Consider the following 12009-nt stretch of genomic DNA (forward strand, 5'->3'; position numbering starts at 1 on the left):
TGGCTGCACTTGGCTGGGTGGTCGTCCAGTACACTATCGTGATATTTAGTCTCTACACTATCGTGATGGATGTAACACTTCTAAATGACTACTAAATAGTTCTATTCATGAACCATATTCTTGTATTTTCACAAGAAAAGAGCAATGATTAGGTATAAACAGTGTATAAATTGCAAGTTTGTTCACAAAATTCTCAATTGTACAAACAGCTAACTACTGATCTGTCATTTAGATACTATCATGATGTATATCGTTATCGTGACATTTTCATTACTATCAATTGTCTTGTGAAAATTTTGCTATCACCCACCTCTAGGTAGGAGTGGTAGTAGTAGCAGATAGCTCAGTATGTTGACTTGTCTCCCGTGATTTTAGGTTGCATATGCCAGTGTCCAATTAATTCTGGAAGCGCGTAGGCAAGCATTAAAAAGTTCTTAGCTTTCTTAACACAATCATCCTAAAATACCGTATGAGCAGAAATTTTGGTGAGGAATTAAAATTGGCGAATTGGCAGATGCTTACAAAATCACTAAATTAAGGAAAAATCTACCCCAGAACATTGTTAACGCTCCCACATACACTGAGTTTGGTAATGATTTGAACACTTTTATGATTACAGCTGTGCATTATAATCATACATGATTCCTGCACAGTACACAATATAATATAAAATAATAATAATATATTAAAACCTCGCTGCTAGTGTTTCTAATATAATTTTAACTGATTGAACAGGCTCAAGATCAAGCAAGATGGTGTATCTAGATGTACTGGAGGTCAGCCGGCAGTTACAACCAAACAATTCTATGATAGTCTGTATAACTATCACAGATTAAGGAGGTCCTATACTATTTTTCCCAAAGTACAGTGAAGCAAAGAATGATACCGTTCAAGGAAGATACACCTCGAGAAACACACAGCAGAGATTATAACTAACTACTTGGCTTGGAGAATGTTCCCAATCACTTTGTTTCATTTTGCTACTGTGTAACACTGTCATCGAGGTGACTGACATGGAGATGCTTCATCCTTCGTCTTACATGACAGTATGGACACTTCACCTTGAGGACACCTGTACCATGATATTGACAGCAAATAATGCTATCTGGAGAGACATCAATAAATGGCCATTGTGGAATGCATAACCCACTATCCTTGATCTCCAGGTTATGGTGGTTTTCTAACTCTTTCTTCATGAACAGCTCCTTGGCAGCCTTCTCGTGTTTGCATCCCCAGCTAGTTTGCTTGCTAGTGAAAGAAAATGCTTCTGGGTAGCATATGCACTTAATCACTCTTGGACTCATTAGTATGGCAAACTGCCTTCATAAGAGATGCTGTTACTCTCCCTGCTCTATAATGGAACCACATCTTTGAACCTGACTGTGCCTTGGTGGCAGCCTCAATAGTTTTTGCCATTGGAGCTGTAATGTTTATAGAGATTGTTTGGCAGACATCCAATAACTCATCATAGGGTAATTCACCATGTGCCAGTTAGGAAAGCCAACAACAGTTGATTTTGGAATGTAGTTATCACAATACGAGGTAACCAGGGATAAAACAGCTGGATTTGTACCTTATGTACTGATGTCCTGAAACTAGATCTAGTTGATCTAGTTCTTCACTGGTTGATTCTACTTGACCAGTAGCAGTATGGACTGCACTCTCGTTGGAGACAGATTCAGGGTTATTAATGGTACCATTAAACTTCCTCTTCAAGCCTCTAGCAGAAGTGAAGTTGATGTTTTTGATGGGCAGATACTGAGCTGATCTTAAGTATGAAGATATGATCCAGCTGCACTCAATAGTCTTCATGCCTTGAAGATGAACAACAGCATCCAAGTAGAAGAGAAAAGCAGCAATGTGAGTACAAGTCTCACCAAGACTAGCCATGCAGGTACAGTGGGCATATACAATCACTCCATCATCTTCAATCACCACCCAACAACTATAAGGGGTATCGTTATCTTCCATGAATGATGTACTTAATTGATGTTAAAAATAAGATACAATTAAAAAAACCAAATCACACACATCTACAGGAAAGACTTTTGTGATTTCACCAACTCTACCAGCAACAAATGGGTCGGCTTTATTTTGATAGTACTTATCTTCTGTATGTATCGCTCCTTTGCTTCACATGGAAGCCCTTCTGCATGATAACAGTTTGGTGTTTCTAGGGCTATCCATAATTAGCAGAGAGCAATTTGTCTTGCAATTTGTACTTGCATTCTTACACTACAAACAACAAACACAACTACAAATGTTACTACACTACATGCACTAAACACAAAGCCACAAAGAAGCACTAGAAATGCTCACAATAAACTTCAAACACAATGCATTCTTTCATGTTCACCAACATGGCGACGATTGGCGCATTACGTAATTATCCCAAATGCATGAAACTGCTCTATATTATAGTTAAAGCACTGCCATGCATTGTATGGAAAATACAGCATGAGGGGGCATGTCAAGAGGAAAATCCCCCTCCCCCCCCCCTCCCCATCCCCTGAGTGCTGTATTTTTCATACACACAAGCATAGGCAGTGCTTTAACTGTTATATTGTACTTCCTGGTCGTCTGGCTTGGAACAATTTTCTCTAGTACTCAAACCACTGCGATTTTCGGTGATCAGGATATCAGTAAGTGTTTAACTAATCTATTTCTAGTCATAGAATGAACTAATAGTTTGGCTAGTTTTAGCGATTTACAATGTCACACATGTGATCAATCGTGCTGTCTTAGTGGAGTTGTGTTTTAAAAGCTTCATGATCAGACGATCAGTAAGTATTTATACAATCTATTCCTAGCCGTATAACAAACTCGTAGCATTAGTTTGGCTGGTTTTAGCGCTTTACAGTGTGCTATTTGCGTAACATTCCTTAAATAAATTCTCTGCATAACTGTACTGTATTTGCCCAATTAAGCACATAACTGTACAGTATGACTCATACAGTACAGTTATGCAGTTGATTAGTACTGTATGGACAATATAATATGCGGCATAACTTTGATCCTCCCACGCAAAGTACAATATAGGGACATAAAACAACAGTCAGAAATTTGAGAAGAAAATACACTTGTATATAACCACCTTCCCTAGAACCATATCTGGTTAAGACTTTTGACCATGTGCACAGATTGACTCACAATACATGTCTACTACATTGTTGTGGTAGTAGCTGATAGTATGAGGCTTACCAGGAGGCACCAAAGTGTACTAAATTTGGTCTAGTATGACTTGATACATTGATAATACACTGCAACTATAGTGCTTCCTTTCTTCTTTTCAAATGTGTAGGTGGCTGTCACCTGTTCTTATCAGTAGTCATGTGTCTCATTTCCATGAATGGATCTAGAATTTCACAAATGAGGTGCTAAATTCTTTGAACTACAGGTGTAGCATATCTAAATATGCAATACAGTGGTCACATATTTCTATCTGTAATTCTTTCCAAAGATTAACTGTGGGACTTCTCAGTTAAACATACACAAAAGTTCTAACAATACAAATGACAATGTGGCATATAATAGGTCTCTACTTTACTGGTTGTAATATGTGACTGGATCTGTGAAAACCCGACACAAGCACGTATTTTTCAAAATCCTGTTTATTGAATATTTATAATCTACTTAGCCAAGTATACCCTCTGACAAAGTTTCAGCCTCATATGCCAATACTTTAGGAGTTACAGCCCTACAAAGTAGCAAGAACAGAAAAATTGAGTTGTATAGGAAAAAAATAAATTACAGGCGACTACAAAAACTGTTGTAACTTACCAATGGATTGAGATACTGAGCTAAAATTTTCACCATCGTGTTCGCCATGAACATAGTAATCAATTACTGAGTAAGTTTTTCCTTCACTTGCCCTTCTTCATTGCATACAAAGGTGAAATTTATGAAGAAAAATTGATCATGTACGATTGTTTCGACGTGACATAAACAAACGCTCATAGCTTACGTATCCTTGGATCTACTGCAACGAAACAAAGATGTCCCAACTCCTCTTGAGCAGGCAAATAAGATGATATCCAGGGTTTTATTTAGTACCTTCCTTCACTAAGAAAGAGGCGTTTAAAAAATTTATGCAATAATATGCAAGTATTTCACCCAATTTATTCAATGCTTTATACTGTAAATTTAGGCTTGCATAATTGTGTCGGGTTTTCGCAGATCTAGTCACATATTGTACTACATGAACAAAATTGTTATTATACTAATATCACTATTCAGCTACAACTGGAGAGGTTACTGTTACTATGGACACAACTACAGAATTGTCTGGAACTAATGAAGAAGACAAGAGAGAACAAAGTGACTACCACTGAACTGGTTAGGAGGAGGAAGATACTGGAGCGACAACAAGATCACCTGATGATAATGAAGAGGAGATCAAGACTGGAACCAGTAATGAAGGAGCAAAGGGAAGTTAAGTATGGAGAAGTGGAACATCTTTGTGAGGAGGTGACCAAGTTTGGAGGATTTCCAGCCGTTGACCCCAGCAAGTGTGAAGTGACTTTCCCTACAGCAATGACAGTAATGAACAAAGAGTCATCACTGATGATAACACTAAGAGATGTTAATGGTGACACTGTTGAGGACAACAGTAGTGAAGTAGAAGTGTCCGTGACCACCAAAATTAAGGAAACCATTGCAGTAGGACCAGTCAAGGATGTTAGTGGTGGAAACTACATAGTATCCTTCACTCCCAGGACACCTGGAGATCATGTGATATCAGTTGTAGTTGATGGACAACACATCCCAGGCAGTCCTCACAAGTAAGAATAATGTGTGTTCTATTAGAGTGTTTTGTGAGAGAGGTGATTATAATACAGTAAAAACTTTGAAAATACTTGTACTTTTATTTCTAGTCATTGAGCCTGTGTATGTTGAAATGTCTGTCCACATAATAGAAATGTTTGTGCATGTGCTACTCTTTACACTATTGCAAATGTGAAGCATTAACTATTTGTGACTGTCTTAGCAAACTTGTGTGAACTAGATAGGTTTTTGTAGAGACAGTAATGTTTAGAGATTAACATTGGACTTACAGAAAATGTCTTGAATACTATTACCAGTGAACAAGGCCTTATTGTCAAGGTTACACAATCTCACAATCATGTCTTCTTCATAATGACTCCCTATAGATACAGTTTTTAAAAATTGAAGTTTTGTATTTACTCTTACAACTAGCCAGTATACAAAACTTTAATAAAATAAGCAGACCACAGGTATATTTCTTTGACAACAGCTGATAGCTATTATGTGAGGAGTAGCCAGAAAGAATAGTAGATAAGGACAGTACGATAACTGTTAGAGGTATTGTGATTGTTCTATTAGAGCATTTTGATCTTTTGTAGTACTGAATAACAGTAGGTACAAAAACTATTTTCCCAGTCCATTGTACTTGTATAGCCTAAATAATTAACCCTTAAAGTAACGCACTGAAAACACATAGGTGACTGGGCCTGCGAAAACAGGGCATGTGGGCACAAACTACAAACTACACCGCGTAACTATACAGGTCATATCTCAGTGCTGGAACAGAATATTTGGATTGTGTTACTTGCATCATAAAGCCAATTAAATTCTTATTAATGCTCAAAATTGCATTGCCATAGCATAATGGTACAAAAAGTTAGGAGTGATGAAAGTTTGAAAAAGTAGGCAAAAATCATGTGCCCACATGCCCTATTTTCGCAGCCTCGGTCATTAGGCCGATATTTCAGCAGTAATGCATGTCTGTAAACAAAGAGCTGTAACTTCCATACAGTGAGTGCTAAGACTATGTAATTTGTACCATTCTATCTGTGATGTAATAAGGAATAAAGCAGTACCTAGGGTTTTTCCCTTTGGCAAAAACACAGGCCAAAACTTTCAATGAATACAAGCGCTCACAAAATACAAAAAAAATAGCTTATTACATGCCTTCAGAAAACTGTAGGGATGAGCCTACAGTAGAACCTGGATTTTCCAAACCCCATTGTGTCTCAGGCAATGGTAAAAGTGTTCCAGATAATTGAAGCCCATACATTTATATACAGAGCTCAGTTGAAATACTTTAATAGAACATACACTTGTACTCAAAATACTCTAATAGAACAGTCATTTCCTATTTTGGATAAACGAGGGTACAGATAAACAAGAGTTTACTGTATTTTCCACCTATTTTTCTTTACAGCAATTCTTTCCTATTTTGCTCTCAAAACTTCTGACCATTAATACAATTAATTGCAATATCTCAAGCTTACAAGCATGTGTGACTGCTCTATTAGAGTATATTGATCTCTAGTGACCATTCCAGTGTCATACATATGTTGTCCTAATACTCTGCATGACTGTTCTATTAGAGTATCTTGATCTTTTCATACAAAATGTACCAAGTTGCCATTTCTTGGGACTCATTGTTCTAGCATTTTGCTCTTTGACTTTTTAGCTATGTATTTTCCAATAATTTTGCCAGCAAAATCATCACATCCCTATTTTAGCTTCAAAGTATTAATCCTTAAAGCCACATAGGCCAATATATCAGTTGTTTTCAAAGCAAGGTAAACACATTAATACAAGTAGCACATGTGTAAAGAATGGCTTCTAAACAACCAGCACAGACAAGTTTGTCTTCTGATATTAACGGAAACCCTTATATCAATGGTAAGGTTTATTCAATGGGCTACTTAGACAAGTATAACTTGTTATGATGCCATGAAGAATGGCATTCGTATTTCCTGTTGCTTCACATGCATCACGTCAATAGCCACCTATAAAAATGTTTAACTCACATGAGCTGTATATGGCATGATTTGTCATTGAATGGAGAATCCAATGGTCAACTCCATAAGATAGAGTACTGTGAAGAAGTTATCAACTGTTTTCTACCACTTTACACTGCAGATAAAAGGAAACCACAAGGCTATATTGCCCCGACTACAGGGCAATATCATGATATCACTTTGTGGTTAGCATGACATGGCCCTGACCACAACTGCCTTTGATGCTGAGGCAGTTATAAAAGCATTAGTTCCATTTGATTCTTTATATTGAGCAACTTAAAATTTTGCATTGTGGGTTTGAGTTTTGCATGCTGGTTTAGTTAGGCTAAGCATTGTCTTGAAGGAAAAATAATTGAGCGACTCAGTATTGCATAGTTCAGTTACTAAGCATCACTAAAATTAATAATCATTTTCACAATGTGAGGATCATTATTTACAAAGCACATTTCAACCATATGACAAGATGGCTCACACATCTTCAACCTATACTCGTAAGTAATTATTTTTAGAGATGTACCAATAATCAGATCAGTAATTGGATCGGTTGCTGATATGGCAATTTCTACCATATCGGTAATTGGCACAAACACTCTGAAAACCGATATCGCTGCCAATAATTTTGCATGGCAAATATGAGTACCATTATTTGCAGCAATGGAAAACATTCTTGCTCACTACTACAAACAAATAGAAAGCCTCTCTACACTGTTCCATTATAGGAATAAGTTACAAGAAGCCATACCACTACACGTGTATAAGTACTGCTATTTGTGTTATAATATTCTTACCCGCCCAGATCTGGTAGCTGTTACACTTTAACAATAAAGAACTACACCACAGGAAAGCTAAACTGATAATCAGTGTATAGTAGCCATCTTGATAACTAATCAAAACATGGAGTAACCGGACAAGGAGCATGTATTAAAATATTTGTGGTACCTAATTGTCTGGGTTGTGTAATAGAGGTCACACCAACCAAAGGTTACCTGGTATAGTTGTGCCTTATAGTTACATCACTTCTGTTTTCTTTAAATATCATTAGAATATGCATCATGTAGTAGCTATACACCTGTAGTTCTATCTTACAATTATCAGATTATATATACAATAATCGAATCGGTATAATCAGTATCGGCTCTTTTAATTACAGATTAATAGGATATCGGTACAACTGAAAAATCCTTATCGGCACATCTCTACTTATTTTAACACCGTAGAGTACTTTAGGCATCTACAAAGTGGTTATTTGGTTAGAAATGGTATCACTACAACCAGCAAAACACAAAATCATTTTTTGCTGCACACAAGTTAAACCCACAATTGATGTTTACAAACCTCTGTATAAAAGTAATGTGGTGAATCTTCCTTCATGTATTAGGTGAGCATACCTGAGTGGTATATACTACCATGGCCACTTGGCATTTACCTGATATATATGTCCTTGACCTGCTTGGGCATATATATCAGACAAATCCCTCATGGCCATGGTATAGCTATCAAATACAAAATATTTGTAGTTTTGCAAACAATCACAAAATGTATTATTACACTACGTGGAAGTCAAGGATAAAAATTTTGCTGTTAACCACAAAAACCTTGACTCCAGCCAAATCATTAATTTTATTCAGTTTTACCAGGTTAGTGGGCGTGTACAGAAGGAAAACCTATAAGAGATGTCAAGATTTTTTCCATAAACCAGCCAATAAAGAAGTATCCCAATAATATTCATAATGACAACTGTATGGAAACTTTAACAATCTCAAGTAGTAACCATGGTGATGTATAACTGCTTCCAATAGTTTGGTGAATGATGTACAATATACCATATACCAGGAAATTTTTTTGGTACATAAGTTTTTTTTTAGTTAGTAAAGCTACCGTGAAATTTTATAACATGAAAATCTATATGTTTCGACACATCTACTTATCAACTCACCTTATTGATACATTACTGTGTGTGATATATACTATTTGTAGGCATACGTGTGTACTCCATGTACGCTTACAAACAGTGTCACATATTCCCAATATTAAAGTGGATGTGGCTCATAACAAAGATGGCCTACTACAAGACTACACTATGCTTCTCACAGGGATTGTTACTATTGTGCTACTTGGTGTAGACATGTTTTAACAATCGGTATGACGCTTGTAGTAAAAATCAATCCAGATAATTTGCTAGCTATGTGGTCAAGAATGAAAAATTTCGAATTGAGGAACAGTGATCCGTGATTTTAAATTTAAAACCAAAAATCCTGACTAAGTACAAAACCACACATACCGTGAAAATTCCTGGTACATGGTAAATATGTAGGTATTAATATTTTTAGTGAAATTCTTCATCACACCAGTACTCTCCCACTATACAGTATGTTACACCTCTTGTGTTTATATGAGGTGATCCATCATACAGGAAGTGATGTCATAACATTTCCTGTCCATACAGGAAGTGACATCACTATTACTTTTAGTATAATGTACAGTAGATCACATGATCCTGTCATGTTACTGTAGGATATCAGTTGTACTGAGAGACTACAGCAAGATGAGACAACAAGATTGTAGTGTGGTGACTGATTATGGAGGGAACAAGTTTGGTTATCTCAGTGATGTTGCTATAGGAGTACATGGTGAAGTAGTTGTTTGTGATGATTTTACTAACAAGTCTGTGATAGTGTTTGACTGTAACATGACATTGTTATCAGTGATTGGACAAGGAAGTGATGACAGCAGATTACACCAGCCTTCTGGTGTAGCAGTCAGTAAGGATGGCATCATAGCTGTTAGTGACTGGTATAGTCATCAAGTGAAGAAGTATTCCCTACAAGGAAAACTCTTATCAGTGATTGGTAACAATAGAGGGAACAACAATGGCCAGTTTTATCATCTTAATGGACTAGTCTTCAGTAGTAATAAAATGTTGTATGTTGTAGATGGTGGTAATCACAGAGTCCAGGTATTCCAACAAGATGATAAATTTGCATTTACATTTGGCAGTAAAGGGTCCAACCCTGGACAATTTCAGTTTCCTGTTAGAATAGCAATTGATACTGACAATAGAGTGTTAGTTAGTGACCATCATGGTAATCATATTAGTCTCTTCAGTCATACTGGCAGTTTTATTAGTAGGATAACATGTAACAGTCCATGGGCCATTACTGTTAGCCCTGATGGTCACATCATAGCTAGTTGTGATGGTGAGAACAATAAAATTAAAGTATGGAGTCCGACCCATCAGTTGATCCACCAGTTTGGAAAGAAAGGATCTCAACAAGGAGAAGTTCATGGTATTCTTGGTATATCCATCAGTTCTACTGGAACTATTTATGTTGTGGAGCGGTACAACAAGAGACTACAAATTATCAGTAATCGTTAAATTGTTTTATTATGTGTTTATATGATGTAATCTATTATTACCATGGTTACTACTTGTTTACATGATATGATAATATTCTAACTAGAGAGGTTGATTGGTACATATTAGTGTGTGAGGGGAGATGATGTGGTATGAACTAACCACCTCAGACCAACTGGGAAGTTTATTATGTGACCTACAAATACAGCCACGTCTACATAGAGCAGTAAAGAATTGGGTTGATAATGTTTCAGTCAAATAGGAGTTACAGAAAGAAAGAACATTAAAAATATGGATTATATAATTAGCATGTACAACAATTATACTGGAAAAACTACAAACAAAAGCTACCGTGAAGTATACACCAACTAGTCACAAAGTAACTACTTCTTTACCAAAAGAAGTTCAACAATATTATTATAGAGACCAATGGGACTCCAATGAATTATACACATATACTAGTGCCTATTACACAGCTGTTACAGGTTTTTGCAATTGACTTTGTCCCATTTGCAGTAGAGTTCATTGCCTTTGCAGTTGAATTCGTCTTGTTTACAATTGAATTCATCAGCTTTGAAATTGATTTAGTACTTTTGCAATAGAATTTGTCATGTTTTGCACAAGAATTTGTCATAACTATATTGACTGCAAGAAACCAGCTGCTCATCACAAGGTGAATCATTTTCACCATGGAGAATGTCACTTGAGACACTAGAGCTGGTTATACACAAAGCCATTAGTTGTCTGTCAAGTTAATTAGCTTGTTAGCGAGTGACCACACCCATCACCAATTGCAAAGCACAGTTGCAAATGTTGCTGAAGAAGCCATAGCTTAAGAATTATCACCACCTTATAAAGAGTTGTTTACAACAGTTGTACTTCAACAAGATCATGGAGCAGCTGCTACATCTTGTTTTCGTGTTTACTGCAGCTGCAAACCTTGTTATGGATGAATTCTACTGTAAAGGCAACAAAACCAATTGCACAACCAGCAAATTCAATTGCGAACTGGACAAATTCTACTGCAAAGGTGACAAAGACTATTGCAAATGGGACGAAATCAATAGCAAAAACCTGTTATGTACATACACTTTATATGTAGCATATTTAATTTACACAATCACAGAACAGCTAGTGGAGTGGCTAGTACAATCACCTGTATTCAACACAGATCACCTTCAACATTCCCCAACACATGTACACACAACACTCAACTTTCTTCACCTTTCATCTTCAGTGTTCTCCATCAGAGTCAATGGTGATTACAGGGTAGAGTAACTCACTTCATCATCCCTCCATTAATGATCAACATGTCACCTCACTGTAACACAAACCAAATACGTAGGATACAGAAGTAAAAACATTTTTTACAATTATTACACATACACTACAGTTGTGAATCATCACTGTCAGTGTCAGCATTGTAAGTGGGTTAGTACTGTTGACCAGTTTGACCCATTGACCCAGATAGTTATCTGGATGGGACCCGGATCTGACCTGCATGTGACTCGGTTTAATTAAAATAGAGGCGTACCTCAAGAGCTATATTAAAATCGACAAGTTCCATTAGTTAGCCCTGCATTGTTTACACTATAGAAAGGATTGTCTGCAAGAAGTGAGTAGCTACGTATTATCAAGTGGGTGTGGCTCCACGTAAGTCTAAATGCAGCTACAGCAATTAAGAATTTCCAGAAGTTAGTAACCTACATTTCAAGTAGCAACATGGATCTGGTGATGCCATGCATGTTCACAGAGAACAGCTGATACAATTCCAATAAGTGGGTGTGGCTTTACATATCCCGCACAGACAGCAAAGCATATTCCTGAATGGTGGGTGTGGCTCCATGTAAGTTTCTTGAGTGTTTACAACTGCATTTCCAC

The 12009-nt window shown here is 36.7% G+C and overlaps 3 protein-coding genes across 3 annotated transcripts in view; 2 read left to right on the plus strand and 1 right to left on the minus strand.

Moving 5' to 3' along the window:
- Positions 1-10149, plus strand: part of LOC136247685 (E3 ubiquitin-protein ligase TRIM71-like) — a 40924-nt gene extending 30775 nt beyond the window's left edge. The window contains exons 2-3 of the mRNA XM_066039516.1: positions 4237-4781; positions 9288-10149. Of these exons, the coding sequence (XP_065895588.1) occupies positions 4237-4781; positions 9288-10149 (1407 nt within the window). The remainder of the gene's footprint in view (positions 1-4236; positions 4782-9287) is intronic.
- Positions 1-12009, plus strand: part of LOC136236181 (uncharacterized) — a 179563-nt gene that overhangs the window by 74656 nt on the left and 92898 nt on the right. The gene's annotated exons all lie outside the window — the stretch shown is intronic.
- The window catches only part of LOC136236255 (uncharacterized), a 157619-nt gene that overhangs the window by 20561 nt on the left and 125049 nt on the right, over positions 1-12009 (minus strand). Inside the window, exon 11 of the mRNA XM_066026385.1 lies at positions 11353-11449. The gene's annotated coding sequence lies outside the window, so the exon portion shown is untranslated. The remainder of the gene's footprint in view (positions 1-11352; positions 11450-12009) is intronic.

This window comes from Dysidea avara, chromosome 1, assembly GCF_963678975.1.
Source record: "Dysidea avara chromosome 1, odDysAvar1.4, whole genome shotgun sequence".
Taxonomy (NCBI): domain Eukaryota; kingdom Metazoa; phylum Porifera; class Demospongiae; order Dictyoceratida; family Dysideidae; genus Dysidea; species Dysidea avara.